At 50.2% G+C, this 16087-nt stretch overlaps 1 protein-coding gene across 1 annotated transcript in view; it reads left to right on the forward strand.

Moving 5' to 3' along the window:
• Positions 1-16087, forward strand: part of PCDH19 (protocadherin 19) — a gene marked incomplete at its 5' end in the record, with an annotated part of 57028 nt that overhangs the window by 12707 nt on the left and 28234 nt on the right. The window contains one exon of the mRNA XM_015625993.1: positions 14373-14431. Coding sequence (XP_015481479.1) covers positions 14373-14431 — 59 coding nt within the window. The remainder of the gene's footprint in view (positions 1-14372; positions 14432-16087) is intronic.

The following is a 16087-nucleotide window of genomic DNA, read 5'->3' on the forward strand; positions in this document are numbered from 1 at the left end:
CTCTGGCAGCAGCTCCTGCTCTTGTGTCAGGGCTCAGCAGGGTGGGACCCCCAGCCCTGCCCACCCCCCCTCTCCTGCCAGGCTGCTGGTGGGGCTGGCATGGCCTTGCTTCAGTAAATTATTAGATATTGTTCCCAGTAGAGGCTATAGTTGAGTTCCAATCATTTTCTGTTAATTAAAATACAGGATGGTCTTATTTGTAGCATAAATAGTTGTAATCTGTGTACTTAAAAGTGTAATTATAATTGAAATTAGAGCGTGCTCTGAATTGGTGATGGGTGGGGCGCTCTGCAGGCAGCAGTGCCCTGGCAGGGCTGTGCTGGGTCCTGTCCCCTGGGGCACAGTTCCAGACCCTGCTGTCCCCAGGAGAGCATCACCCAGGGCTCAGCAAAGGAACACTCAGGCTGTTGGCAGCTCCAAATTCCACTGTTCCCTCCAGGGCAGAGCCTGTCCGTGGCCCCTGTTGGAGGCTTTGCTGGAGAAGACAGCACCACATCTCTGCTCCAGTGTCTCCCTCTAGTTCCTTGTCTAAATTCAGAGGGAAGTAATGGCTTATGTCATCTGGACAAGTGATTAGTGCTGGGCCTTGCTGTGTCTCCCTGTTGAACATGGAATTACAGAGAGTTCTCGCAGGTCTGTGAGGGCTGGAGCACAGCTGATGCTGCAGCAGGCAGGGGTGTGACAGCTTTGGCACTTCCTCCACCCTCTGATGGAAACTGAGCCAGCCCTGCTCCACCAGGACACACAGGTGGCTGGAAACCGTGTAGGACAAGGTGTGTTGGAGCCCTGTAGGTGAAGCCCTCATCACAACACCCTGTTGAGATCTGGGTGTGAATCCTCCACGTTTCTCACGGGGATCTGGAGCTCGTTGGATTATACCATCGTTTGTAATGGCAGGTGTATGCCACAGGGCAGGTTTTAAAATTCCCGTGTTGGTGGATTGCATTAACCCATCCTAAGTCAGGTATGTAAAATTCCATTAAGTGAAACCCCTCTGGCATTTTCTCACCCGTGCTCCAGCTCTGCAGGCTATGCTAATGCAGTGTGTTTGCTCATCTATTAGAGGGATGATGGCTTTAAAATAATAACATTTATCTCTGGCAACAGACCTACAATAGTGCACACAGAGTACAATTTTGTGAAAGGCTCTGCAGATGTTGCCTCATTCAATCTGGGTCAAAAAGAGTGCTTAGAATCATAAAGGTTAGAAAGAGATCAAATAATTTGGTGATTTTATTGCTGAATAATGTACTTGGAAAATATCATTCACCATTATTAGACTAAGTGAGTACAGAAAACACAGGACTCAATAGTCATTTCTCAGTATTGGCTGATTTTACTGTTTTTATAATGTAGCTAAATTCCCTGTTATTGATTCTAGCATCGATTATCGATCTGGAAATGTAAATGTAAGTGATGGCAGGAGCACTTGGAGCTTGGACAGTGAGGGAATCAGGCTTCCTCTTGCCTGCAGTGCCTGGTGGTGGGCAGCACATGCTGCGGCAGACTGGTGCTGCTTTGGGGGAGCTGGCAGGGTTTTGGGAGCTGTTTTCACAAGCAAAGATGAAAAAACAGGAAAACACCCATTCTGTGTGTTCTTTTCCGTGCCTGAGAGCTTATGTAAACTTGCTGAGACAAACCCAGATGGGCTGGGACGCCGGCAGCAGGATGGGGCTCGGAGCCCGCGCCTGCGCCTCTGTCACCTGCTCCCTCCTGGACTTTTCATATTCAGATTCACATCTGGATGCTCTGGCAGGGACCCAGCTTTGGCGACGTTCAGCAAGCAAATCCTCACTGGCTGGTGGCTCTGATGCAGCAGCCGGACCTGTGGGCCCATGGAGCACTTCTCAGGCGTTGGGGAGTGCTTCCCCTGCCTCCTTGCTCAGCCCCAGGGTGGCTGTGTGGAGGGGCAGTGCCTGGGCTGGGCTCTCCTGTGCAGCTGGCTGGGGGGATTGGGTCAGGGAGAGCAGAGCTGTGTCCTGTCCAGGCTCTGTGTCCCATGGTGAGCCCCAAAGCAGAGCTGGCAGCATCGCTGTGGGAGCCACAGGGCTCCTGCCGGGCTGGGGCTTGCTCAGCCACGCCGTGGGTTCCTTTGTTTGGGGAAAAAAACAGATGAATTTTGGAATATGTTCATCTCTTGTTCTCTGCACTTAGTTGTTGTCAGCATTAATATGCCATTAACACATGCTCATTAGGAGGAGAATGATTGTACCCTGCAGAGTATGGGGGAAACCTTCATTAGGCACTAACATATTGAACTGAGCTGCAGACTTCACTTGGGAAAACTGGGGAATGTTCTGCTCAGCATCAGGTTTCCCTCATTTCTCCTTTTGGTCTGATAAAAGCACCTCATCTTCTGGCATGTACTTTTGGCTACAAATGGGGAAGATGTGCAGGCGAGCCCAAAATCCTTTGGGGAAGGTGCCCAAATCCTTCTGGGACATCAAATCCATCTTTCCCCAGATCTAAGACGTCCTCATCAGTGCTTATTTTGCCATGCAGAGAGAGGACACAATCCCATGTCCCCCCTCCAAGGGCTCTGTTGGCTCTTCAGCCTTAATGAGATGAATTCTTCACGGAGCTGGGAGATGCTCGGGGAACAGATTTGTTGAGAAAGGAGGTGTCATTTCTACATCCTCTCTTTTCACACTGTAACGACGTTTTAAGCGTTCATCTGGCCTTGCTGCCTGCAGTCTGCAGCCATAACCTGCCATGTGTGACAGGGCAATTGCTCGCCCTGGTAATGATTACAGCAGAGCCCGCCGTTGTTCCCTTGTTTGCTCGGCGCGTGGCAGCTCCAGGCATTGCATGGTGCTCTCTTAAAGTCAATCAATAAGAATAATTGCCAGTCCAGGTGGGGGTGAGGGAAGAGGGGGCTGCAGCAGACAAATATTTGCTGATTAAGACCTTGTTTAGGTGCAGTGCCTCTGATAGGTAGCAAGGGATGGACAATAAGGGCCATATGTGGTATTTAATTAGAATTTATTCTAAATGGAGTGATTTCATGGATTTCCACAGAGCTGGCAGCTGTCCTCTGTGTTACAAGTGGAGGTCCTGGCTCTGTCCCTGCCCCACTGCCCTCTGCCCTGGGGTTTTGCAGGGTTTTTCAGTGTCAGTGCAGCGTGGCCCCATCCTCTCTTGCCTCTGTGTAGGTATAGCCAGAGGGAATCTCACAGGTGGCTTTTCACCAATAAACCTCAGCAAAGCTAAAATGACAATTGACCAGCCTGGGTTTGCTGTTGTGAAGGTGAATGAGGGCAGAGCACAGGCAGGTCCTGGAGGAGGAGGAGGAGGAGGAGGCTCCTGCAGGCAGCAGCAGCCTCAGCAGGGTGGGTGCTGGGCTGAGCAGTGCCCCCAGGACAGCCCCTGGCTGCAGGGTGTGCTGGAGCTGCAGCTCACTCTGGAGACACCCAGACTGTGAGCTGGAGGCCTTCTTCCTGCAGAGGTGAGGACAGACAGGAATGGGACTGTCCACCCCAAGCTCACGTTGCCTTTGGTGATCTAACCCCACTTTTGTCATTCATCCTAAACCTGATGGAAGCATGCCAGAACCAGACCGGTGATCCACGATCCTCTGTCCTTGACAGGGAGGGAAATGAGGCGGTGAGGTGAGAGACCAGCATGTGACAGGTCAGGCTTGGAAGCTTTTTGGTGTCTCCCAGTGTCTCTGTTAGAGGAGCATCTCCTGTGGTGCCTGCTGGCCGCGGTGCAGGAGGTGTCTTGGTGGCTGTCCTAGCTCAGCCCAACTCCTGGCTCTTCCTCCTCCGAGCCCCCTGAGGTCTCCCTCTCATCTGTCTGCAGGCAGAGCAGCCACGGGCTCCCATCTCAGCACAGCTCTCGGTGCTGGAGACGTGGCTGTGTCCGTCTGCTGGGTGCTGCGTGACTCGTGTAATCACCATGAGAAATGCATCATTCATAAACTGTTTAGCGTGACCTTTTGTACAGTAGCACTAATTATTATTATCACAGAAGCCCAGTAAACTAGACTAGTAATTATCAGGGATTTATTTGGATGGACAGCTAAGCTATTCTTGGCAAGTTAGTCAAAGCAGTTGTCATGACAGCCACGCAAATGTGTCTTATGAATTGGGTTAATTAGGGTAATTAATAACTGTTGTTTTGCCCTTTTTAACAAGGTATTGCTGAGACACTATAAAAAACAGCAATTGTACCTAACAGAAATGGTCTTCTTTTAGCAGCAACCTTCACATCACAAAATAAAAGTAGTAAATACCTGTTGGGTTGTTGTTTCACAAAGAAATGTGTCATCCAACCTTGTCTTTGAGGAAAAGCAGGGGGTTAGAGGCTCTGCTGTAATTTTTCTGCTGTGCTTCCTCTCCTGGGCCGTATTACCAAGAGATTGATCATCAACATTACTGATATTGTCATTATTTATTGTAATGCTGTGCTGCACCGATGGGTTGTCACGGAGAGGTCTGTGCCATGCCCGTGCTGAGGGCAGTCCCAAGGTGCTCCTGTCAGTCGGAGCAGGCTCCACAAGGACTTAAAGCCAATTTTAAAGTTGTGACCATAAATTACAGCCGTTCTGCTGATGCATCGCCACCATCGTCATCAGGACAGCAGGTGCCAAACCGCCGCGTCCTCGCTCGGCAGAGCATCTGCTTCCTTTGAAAGGAGCCTTTTGCTGAATAAATGCATTTGGTGTTCACAGAATTGTAGAAGATCCTGAGTTGAAAGAGACCCACAAGGATCGTGGAATCTAATTCCTGGTTCTCTCCAAAAACAAAACCGTGGCTGTTGTGGTTGTTGCTGATACTGAGTAATGGTGGTAACTAACTCCTAATAACCAAACAGCATCAAAAAGCCTCAGAAGGAAGGAAAACATAATCCCCATCTCCAGGAGCAGGCTGGGCACCCTTGGTGGCCTTGCAGCCTGTGGTGGTGATGGTCCTGTCCCAGTGGGCTGGCTGCTGTCCAGCACAGAGCACTGTCTTCCCAAGGACTGCAAGACTTGGTGCTGATTATTAAAAATGACCCAAGATTATGGATGCAACTGAGGAATATTATGTAATTTTTGTAGAAAAATGACCTGAATAGATGAGTGAAGGCTCTGGCTGGTTCTTCAGCTGCACTGAGCTCTATTTATATCACCTCTGGGCTTTCGAAGCCTTCTTTTAACTAAAGCTCATTTGATAACACATGTCTTTTAGAAAGAAAATAATAATAATAATAATAAAAGAGGAATGAAAAAAGAAGGAAAGGGAAAAAAAACCCTAAAGAATAACACCTCTATGGAGAAGGTAGGGTTTTAATGAAGAAATATTTTATACTATTCTCCTACAACCTTAGGGCTAATAGCCTGGAACTGGTACTTTGGCTCCTTAAAAAGCCCAACAAGACAAGCCAATTACGGCCTCTGAAACATTTTTATTTTTAGTTCCTTGTAATAGCAATTTATCCTCGGCTATGGTACATTAACTGGAAGGAACAAGAAGTAGTAAGGTTTTGGCATCTTTGTAATAACCAAGGGGCTGTGTTTACCAGGCTGTTAATAATGTGGGGTGGCTGTGGGCAGGGGAGGGGGCAGTGTGGGGATGGAGAGGGGCATCCAGCGAGTGCCAGACTGAGATCCCCATATCTGGTGAGCTAATCATTGTCATTCACTTCCCTGCAGCCTGTTCTGGGAGAGCACAGGCTCCTGTTAGCTGGAGTTGCTGTTCCTGCTGGCCCAGAGCTGGCAGCGTGGCTCAGAGGGGAGGAAGGGCTGTGCAGAGGCTGCTGCTGTGTCCCCAGGGATGCTGGAGCTGGTGGCACCTTTGGGAGGCAGGGGGCTCTGAGAGGGGCTGAGCTGAGCAAAGCCAGGCTTCTCATCCCCTCCCCATGCAGGGTGAGACAGCGATGGCAGTGGGAGGAAGGCCAGTCCTGCTCAAATTTGCTGCCTGTCTCATGGCTGCAGGGTAATTTTGTGGGCTGGAGAGCTACGTTTTCTTGCCCAAGTAGGGAAAAAAAAAAATTAAAATAGGGGAAAACTGGTTTTGATACAGAGTTTTGTTGTGAGCGAAATCCCCTGGAGGCTCTGAGTGGGAGCTGCCTGAGGCGATCCTGATTGCAGGCCTTCCCCTGAAATTCCAGATAAACAATGTGAATGATAACACCATGAGCATGCAGGACAGCGTTTGTCTTGGTTTGATTATCTGCCAGAGTGGGGGGATTTGAGCTGAAGGCAGGCAGGAGCTGCTGGTGCAGAGCTGGGTCTGTGTGCCCATCACCGTGTGCCAGGGGCACGCCTGGGACCAGCTCTGGCCTCTGGTGATGCCGTGGGAGGAGGATGACTTTGGGGAGGCGATGTAGCTTGGGAAGCTCTGTCTGCTTGCCCAAAAATCAGAAGAAATGGGGTTTTCACTGGAAAACGGGGCAGGGCCAAGGTGCCTGTGCCCCCTGACTGCCCCAGGGCCTGTGCCTGCTCGGGGTGCAGCCCCGATGTGCAGAGCTGGCAGCAGCACCTCACGCCTTCCCTATTTTTAACTCAGCTGCAATGATTTTTGGGTTTTGGTTTTTCTTTTTCCTTTTTTTTTTTCTTCTTCTTTTTGCAGTGACAAATCTGTGATTTCTCCTGTTCCCTACAAAACGCATTGGTCTGACCTGCCACTCCAGAAGGTGAATGACAGGGAGTTTTATTTAGCCCTAGAGATGGGAACATGTAAAAAAAGGTTCTTCTGTTACATTTGTTTTCATTCCTAATGGCAGGAGGCAGGGAAAGGACAGTTCTGGAAGGTTTTCTAACAAATCTCTAGGTCATGCCCCATCACCCTGGGCCTGCTGATTAGATCCAGATTGTTTCTCGCACTGCTGAGGGAGGGGTGTAGTCTGTGCTGGGATGTGTGTGGATCCACCACACAGCTGAAAGTCCCAGGTACAGGTAATGGGAAAACCCCTTTGTATGAGGTTTATTGGCTGTTACATCCCTGCAGGGAGTTTTCCTTGGCATGTGGAGGCAGGAGGCCTGTGGCAGAGGCTGTGCTGGGGGGCTGGCGAGCTCAGCCCCCTGCCCAGGCACACGGGAGGGAGACACTGCCCTGCTGCCCCCAGATCCCTCCTGTCCCAGCCAGGGGTGAAGCACTGGGTGCTGCCAGAGCATCACCAGCCTCCTGGCTGCTCTTGCTCCGTATGAAAACATGTTTGTATGCTCCTCCCTAGAAAGCCTGCCCCGCTTTTGGGTCAGGATTTTGCTTCTCAATAGATTTTCAGGGGTGGTGCCAAGCAGGTTTCTGCTGCGATGGTTCCAACGGAGGGACCCCTGTGCCATGTCCCCCCAAGAAGCTTTGGGGCTATAGATACCATGTGAATGTAAGGCAGGTGTTTTAGGATTGCATTTTTGCTCTTCATAACCATACTGTTGATTTCTGATCCGCTGACAAACCCAACAGGGTGACACAGTTTGTGGCTTTGAGTGGTGTAATTTTGGCTTTGTTGTGTGTTGCTGCTCCTGGATTCAATCTGGGTTTTTTTCAAAATCACATCTCAGCAGCAACTTTTCTCTTGCCTCCCATCCATTTTCAAACAAAAAATGACAAAGCCTGTATTTATTTGGGGAGGGGAAAGGAGTTCAGCATGGATTAGTGGGATGCTTGCATTGTAATACAGTCTGGCTTGATACTGCTGCTTAGGCTGACAAGAGGAGTGATGCTAAGGGATGAACTCTCCCAGTGATTTCCCTGCAATGCTTTTTATTTCATCAAGAGAAAATGGAGGATGGACTCAGTTCCTTCAGTGTTTAATAATGTCCATCATAACGAAATGTCCTTTATTTAAGCTGCAGTAGTAATTAGAGGCTTGGTGGTGTTATGTAGCCATAGAGTCTGGCTCTGAGGAATGTTCATTGTACCTCATTAAATTTGGAATTACTACTTAAAAGGCCAGAAATAAATATTCTGTTTATATTTCGGGGATAGTAAATCTAAATGGATGCTGTGTTTGCACATCCTCGTCTCTGCCTGTTCCTGCTGAAGCGAGCGAGGCACTGCTCCAGTAGGCTTAGGCAGCAATCAGTGTCTGCAAAGCAGCCTAACCCCAAACCAATCCTGGTTTCATTGATCAGGTGCAGGAAAATGATCTGCTGTATTACATCTAATTATAAAACATCAATATCAGATACTAAATGCGCTTGCTTTTTCAGAGACGTTGGTTGGTAGTTCACAGTTTGCAGTCTCCTGCATGAGAAGCTCTGTCAATGAGCTGGGTGTGGGGAGAGGCTGCAGAGGGAGATGCCAGAGGTCAGGTCCTTTCAGCTCTTCCAGGTGACTGCCTCTTACATGCTCTTCCAGAGCTGAATTGCTTCGTGCTTTCCTTCTGTCTTGCCTGGGGCTGTTGGCAGCTAGAGGTTATCCTCTGGTCCTCTGCCCTTCCCCTGGCTTGTGCTCCAGTGCCCATGGAGTGGCTGGAGCTACTGATGGCCACCCGTGGCCAGGTGTGTCCTTTCCAAAGGTGCTGGCCCTGCAGGGGTCTCAGAGGCACAGCTTGGCTGGCAGGGGACAGGGTGGTGGCTTCCTTGGTGTGACCTGGCCATCGCTCCCCGCGCTGTGTCTGTCTGTTTGCTGATTCTGCCCCGTGGTGGAAGCCCCACTAGGGATTTGGGTGGAGTTTGCACTGGTGTTTAACCCAAAGCCTCGGGCTGCTGCTGCTCTCAGACCTCTGACAGGCACCATGCCAGGAGGAGCCGGTGTGGGAGAGTCAGGACCTGGGAGATGGGGCTCAGTTTGGCATCTCCCCAGCTCTGGATGCTGCAGGAGCCGCCCGTGCCAGAGCTGTGGCGAGCAGGGAGAGGAGGAGCAGAGCTCCTCAAGTGGGTCAGGCACTGCCCCTGGCCACGGCTGCTGGCCCCTGACCTGCTCTGGGCAGCCTTGTCCTCACTGTCCTCCAGTAGCATGGGGCTAATTACCTTCCATCCCACACTGGGGGGAACACGGGGCTAATTACCTTCCATCCCACACTGGGGGGAACACGGGGCTAATTACCTTCCATCCCACACTGGGGGGAACACGGGGCTAATTACCTGCCATCCCAAACACGGGGAAAATCCCTCCTGACGTCCTTCATGATGTGCTCCCAGCCCAGCTGGGTCTGCTGAGGCTCCTGCTGGTGTACAGAGGGACACCAGCCGTGTTTCTGGGTGTGAGAGGATCAGTCCCAGCCGTGTTTCTGGGTGTGAGAACATTGGGGTCCCAGCCGTGTTTCTGGGTGTGAGAGGATCAGTCCCAGCCGTGTTTCTGGGTGTGAGAGGATCAGCCCCAGCCTGGCTGTTCCTCTCAGGCCCTGGGGCTCGATTCCAGTGTTCTGTGGGGTTTCCTACTCACCTGCCCCCCGTGGGAAGGAGCCTCAGACTGCTTCCTTATTTCCCATGGGCTAAATAAGCAGCTTGCTAAATGATAATGGCTTTCCCTCACTGCTGATGTGTACTTCATTTGACCTGGTCCCTACTTTGAAATTTTTGCTGTTTCCCAAGTGCAGCTGGAGCGTCCTTATTTAATTTGCATGAATTCTGTATCACCCACAATATAATTCAAACCATGAGAATTAAATGCTGGTGAGATCTCCTAATAGGCAGCATCAGTTCTATTGCAGATGCTGGAGCCTGTGGTTGAGTGGCCCATGGAGAACAGGACTGAGGATACAGAAGGACCAGGAGAAGCGCTCTTACAAGCCCTACCCTTCCCACCAGGGAGGCCCAGTGGATTTTTGGGAACAATTTTCCATTTCTGTGGTTCCCAGTGATGCCTGCAGCACAGAGGGAAAGGCAGGAGGCTGGTGCTCCGGGTGGAGATGTGCAGCTTGGTGCAGAGGATGAGGAGCATCGCGTGTTTCTGGAGGATTTTGTGAAACCCAAAAGGAGAGATGCACATTGCAGCCTTGGAGAAAGGTCCGCTTTGTTTTTTAATAATAAAGGGTGACATGCAAGCTTTATTAACAAGGCACATAGGGGGAAAAAAGGCTCAAGGGATAACCCTGAAAAAGTGGTGCTAAATGTGTCATTTTTATGAAGCTGATTTTGTGAAGAGTCCCTACATGCTTTGGCAGGAGGTTGCAGCAGGTTTACAATAATTTGTGGAAAGACAGAAATGTTTTCACCCTGAAGTGAGAAGAAGGGCACAAAACCCCTGTGTTGAGATGCTTTGGAGCCGTCTTCTGAGGCAGATGGATGGATGCCTGTCACTTCAGGTTGGGAGAGATGGGCCCAGCTCCAGACAACCGTGGACTTTGCTGGGGGCTGATGTGTGGACTGAGGAACCAAAGCCTTTGTCGAGAGCCTGGATCCACATGCTGTGGAGAAAGCTGGATTTTCACCTCTGTGGAGTTCGGTTTGAAAAATACCCCACATCTGAAATTGCTGAGAAGAGGGAAGAGTGCTAAAGAAGCAGATGCCAGGCATGTGCCCTGGGGCTCACAGGCTGCAGGGACACGGCTGTGCTGATGCCAGGCTGGCATGGCCCAGGACACGTCCCTCCTGTGCTGGGCACTGACCCCAGCCAGCATCCTCTGCCTCTCCAGCACTCCACAGAGCTGCTGGTGCCTGGAGTTGCTGCAGCCCGCTGACCTTTCTGCTGGCACTTGCATTAGTTCCTCTTAAACCGCCTTTGGATCCGCCAGGGTTTATTTCTGTTTCTGAGGCAGGGAGTGAGCAGTCGTTAGAGCAGTGCCCTGGTGCTAACAGACCTTTCGCTGTCGGGGAAGTCACCCTGTCGATATCCAGGTCAAGAAGAGTTGTACTGACGTTTGTACATCTTTATTTTATTTTTAATTTAATGGAATTGGCAGTCCTCAACCAAAAGCAACCGCTAGGGGAGAAAAGAAAAGTTTAATATTTCCTTCCTGATTGCTGGATTCGGAGTGTGTCTGTTGTTATATTTATGTTTGTGTTGCTAAGGCCGTGGTTCAAAGCATTTTTCAAACTAGGCAGTGGTAAGCTGTATGCCAAGCCAGGGCTCTTTTTGATGGCATTGACACCAACACGTCAGCATCTGGAAAGCAAATCCTGAGCCTGGAGGACAGCAGGGTGTCTCTCCTTCAAGAGAAACGCAGGCTGAGGGCACAGGCTTCATGGAAGGTGTTATTCAGTGTTCCCAGTGTCTGGAATGGATGGTTTATTCATGGCATGGAGGCTGTGGGGCTGATCATGATGAGTGTGAGCATCCTTTCTTCAGTTACAGTGAGCAGGAGATAAGGGTTGGCAGCATGGCTGGGAGGTCCTCGCTGTACCTGGCTCTGAACATGGAAAGGAGAGGCTGGACTTGGGGCTGGGCTCCCCTTTGATTTCTACAGGAGTGATGCTGATTAGTGAGAAAGTGACAGTTCATTTGCTTTTGCCAAAATAATGAAGAAGATGAGGGCCAGCCTCTCAGTGATGCACTTGATGAAGAGCACACTTTCATCGGTGCCAGCCAGCCTTACCTTCTCCCTCTTTTTTGTGCTTTGACTTTGTTCTTTGGGTCTCATTAAGAGAGGAAGCGGATCCTTTCCCAATTAAAATGTTGACATGTTGAAGACACTCTCCTTCCCCATCATTTTGCCTCTGTTTGTAAGTGGTTGCACCTTGCAGGATGAACTAGAATTAAATCAAGTGAACTTTGATTGAATAATGCAAGCTGTAAAGCAACCCTTCTCCATGAAAACTCTTGTTTCTTTTTTCATTTTTCTATTGTGATCCCCTGCTCTGCATGGAGATGACCTTGACAGATAATCCCATGGCTAAGTAAAGAAACTGGGCTGGAGGAAGTGTGCTAGTGTGGGAAGGATGGGCAGCCCAGCCATGTGCCAGCTCTCACCTCCGAGGGTGCACACCCAGGGAAGAGAATTTCCCATCCCTGTGGCCATGTCACTCCTTGTTTTTCTGAAATCTGGGAGTAATTATCATCACTTGTGCTGTGTCCAGTGGTGGGGAAATCCCAAGCTTGGGAAGAGATGCTGTGCCCAGCCCCTCGGGAACCCTCGTGTTCTGTGTGGATGCTGGGTTCCATCAGAGCTGCAGAGCATCCTGAGCAGGGGCACACAGGGAGCAGGGAGTACCCAGGAAGGACATGGCTCCAGCCCATCCAACACGAGGCACAGGGAATTTCCTCATCAGTGAATGAGTTGAGCCAGGATATGGTCGCTGGTTTTGGTTTGAAATCAGTAGCAAAGCTCCCAGGGATGTTGGTCTGAGGGAGATTTAGTGCCAGCTGTGTTCTGGCTGTGGCAGTTTGATGGCAGCACGTGTGGTGTCTCCTCAGCCTGGGGATTTTGGTGGCAGTCTTTCCCTGTGGATGACCTTGGGTATTCCGTGGCCCCTGAAGCCTTATAATACAGTGTCCATCCAGACTGGACATCCAGAGTGTTTTAGAGCTCTTCAGTGTACCTGTAACTATTGAAATTTGCTGTCTGCATCCTCTCAGCCAGCTGTTCCTCTCCTGGTTGTCCCAGGGCTGAACTGTGCACACGTAGGGATGAAGGTGATGGGGTGCAGGGACAGAGCCAGCTGGGGCTCTGGGCTTGTGGGAGCTGTTCCCAGGTCTGCCAGTGCTGGGTGACAGAGGGGGCTCCCACTCTGTGAGGATTGTGCCAAACTGGCTCCCATCCCTTCTGCCCTGCACTGCTTGGCTGCTCTCAGCTCATTTGCAGGCTGGGGTGTGCTGTGAGGCTGCCTGGAGGGAATGCTGTGGGGTGACAGTGAATGCTGGGGATGGCAGTGCTGGCACTGATGGACGAGCACAGCATCAGGTATTTTCTGTGCTATTTAGGTTCTTGGCTATCATATGCTTTGAAAATGTGTGTGTGTCTGTTTGCTCCTGAGCTGTAAGCATCAAAGTCATCCGGCAGGAGCAGGGATGCAGGAACTGCAGGGACCAGTAGTTTGTGCAGTAAATCTCCAGCGTGACTCTCCAGCAGTAATTACTGTGTGAAAGTAATAACTGAGCTGTGCTGAGTGCTAGGCCAACTCCCCCGGCTCGCTGCTCCTCGCATGTTTCTCTCTGGGAGGTTCCTGTTTGGTAAATTAGATATTGTGCTGTATTCCAGAAAAGGTTACACTAAACCAGAGCTGCCTCTGCTTTATTATCTTGGCAGAGCCCTGTAACCTCTGCCGGGGTACGATTGGATTTCGCATTCGGCTCTGCTGCAGTGGCCCCGCTCCCTGCATCCTGCCATTGTGATTACGTTAGCAGCAGACTCTGCTTTCCTTTATTTATTGAGACATTAAAGATGCATGCATTTATTTTTACCATGTTCATAATTGCCATAAAAACAGGCCATGGTATCCCAGAGCGACTCTTTGGGAAGGAGAAGAGCCGCGGGGCGAGGAGCAGCGTGGCAGAGGGAAGGCAGGGCAGGGCTGTGGTGGGGCAGGGGGATGTTCCCATTTGTGTCCTGGAGGAAGGGGAGCAGAGCAGAGACTGCTCCTTCTGCTGCTCAGGAGGCAGGGAGCATCCCCAGGGCCAGGGGTGGGGCTGCTGGGAGCCCAGCTGGGATCTGGGGGGACTTTAGCTGGACTGGAGGGCCTGACTTGTACAAGATCCTGCATCCTCAGGGCTCCCTGAAGAGCAGGAAGGATCCTGGCCAGGCTGTGCAGGTCTCACCGTGTTCCACCACTGTGGTTGACCAAGCATCTCCCATCACATCCTACCATGCACCTGCCACTGCATCCTCTGCACAGCTCCCACCCTGGTCTCGTGGCTGTCCCCCTGCTCTCTCCTCTACCTTCTGGTTGCTTCTCTTGGTTCCTTACCTGCTGCTGGCACCAGAATGCCAGGCCTGTGTGATCTGAGGTTAAAAAACAGCGTTTCAAGTGCAGAACGAGTTAGTTTTGCTTGCAAATAACAACTCCTTTGACTTTTCTCCCCTTCTTTTACTCCCCTCCAACTTTTAAGCATGTCACCCATTGTTTGCCTTTTTATTAATAACAGAGCCCACTGTCTCTGCAAATGAAATGATGTAAAACAAAGAAGAGTGCCCACATTAAATTCTCTGGCAAGGGATTACCTTGCTGGCATTTACATATCTATGCAATAAATATTTTAACATGTTAATTATACACTAATAAGAAAAATACCTTTTGAACTTTCAGTCAAATTGACACACACAGAACTGAGTCCATCAGGGAATTAAAAGCAATTAGTTTTGTAACAGAGCATAGTCACATTGTTTCTTCTCTGCAAATTGTTCTGTGGTCACCAGCCAGCCTTTTTTTTGGTGAAAGTTGGTGGAAAGACTGACAGGTACTGGAGTTTTCCATGCCTGGCTCTGTCCTGCTTGCAGGGGCCTGTGCCACCATGGGATGCTCCTTCCCTCTCTCAGGGTTTCATCCTGGCCCTGCAAACCTGACTCTTCCCAGTCATGGAGAAATCAGACTTGTAACCATCTCCCTTTTCTTTTCCTCCTTCCAGACTGAAAACTACTCCTTTGATTCCAACTACGTGAACAGCAGAGCTCATTTAATAAAAAGGTATGTAGGCTTGCTTGAAGGGCTTGGCTTTGCCCAGCCAAATCCCAAGGGTTTAATGTTCTTTCTTACTGCTTTATATACAACTTGCTTATTTTAATATGCAAAACTTTTCAAGAGTAATAATTTGATTTTAAAACAGTACTTACTTCCCATTAAATCCCATTGCTCATGGTTTGCAATAAAGGAAATCTTTTTTTTCCTTCTCTTTGGATTCTTCTCTCTGGGAAGGTGCAGTAAGTGAGGTAGAGTGCTGTTACCCTGACAACTTTCAAATTCTGGGAGTTTATTCCATTTGAATGCACAGGAATAAAAGGATAGATTTGGGTGGTGAGATCTCCCTGCCATGTGAGGCAGGGAAAATTAAAAAGCCAAGTTGTTTGGGGGCAGGTAATTTGTTTGGATGCAGCTCACAGTTCTAGCTCGCTGTTTTAGTTTGAATACCAAGGCAAACAGCGCTTTGCTGGGCTGACTTTTCCATGTGTGAAAGGAAACAATCAGTTCAAGTGCAACCTGGCAGTCACCCTTGGGAAAACTGAACCCTTTGGGTTTGGGTTTGCTCTCCTCAGAGCCTAGCAGTGGTGAGGGGATGTCTCTGGGAGTTTCAGGCTGGGGTCACCCCTGGGCTGAGGGGTTCAGCTCTGAGCATCGCCCCAGTGGCAGGAGGCTGGGAAGGGCACTCACACAGCACCATCAGTGCTCCTCACCAGGAGGATGAGGATTGGGGTGCAGAATGGACCCAGCAGCTCCTTGCCCACCTCCCTCCTCTCCCCAGGGCCCGGCCGGGGTGTGGGGAGCAAGCCGTGCCCGTGCCCAGCGGGGCTGCAGAAACCATCCCTGAACCAAGGGTTTCACAGACAGCAGAAGCCAGCCCTGAACTGTTGAGATCTGATCTGAGCAGTAAAAATATCCAATTATCTGCCTGGCTGAGATCCCATTTGTTTACATCTCAAAAAGCTGAGCAGTGAGGGAGCTGTGAGCGCATTGTTGGAGCCGCGCGGGTTCAGCAGGTGTATTTGCCTGCGTGGCTCGTGGTGTTTAACGATGCTAATGTGACTGGGAGAGTTGGCTGGCCTGTGCCACGCTGCTCCACGCCAGAGAGTCTTCAGGCACACTGAAAAAACCCCAAATCTATTAATCTTTCCTCGTTCACACCTAAGATAAAGGCAAACAGCGCTCCAGCCTGCCGCAGCGGGGCTTGCTCCGAGGCTGTATTGTTTGGGAAATGCTGCTGCTGCCGATTCCCCCAGACCTGCCCATCCTTTAGAGAAGTGTCAGCCGTGGAAACGTGTGGTGTGGCTGCTGCATTACGGTCTGGCTCACTGCAGGGAAGATAAATGCCTTGTAACACGGCTTGCCTGCGCATTACGAGCAGCAGCTCCGTGTAGGACAGCGCTCCCCTGGCTTTCTACCTTTGTCTTGTATCTTAAGTACAACGGGTGCCAGGAATGCTGTGCAGACATCTGAGAGCAGAAAATATTTTCTGTAACATACTGTGGCATCATTTCCATCCTTTGCCTTTATGAAGATGCTGTATCTCTGCTATCTTTGGTGAGTGAATCTTCTCAAATCCAGCACTTAATTAATCTATTTGTACTTTTCCTGTGTTGTCTGCTTGCCTCTCTCGCTCATCTACACACACACACACAAATGAATTGT

The sequence above is a fragment of the Parus major genome, chromosome 4A (genome assembly GCF_001522545.3).
Source record: "Parus major isolate Abel chromosome 4A, Parus_major1.1, whole genome shotgun sequence".
Taxonomy (NCBI): Eukaryota; Metazoa; Chordata; class Aves; order Passeriformes; family Paridae; genus Parus; species Parus major.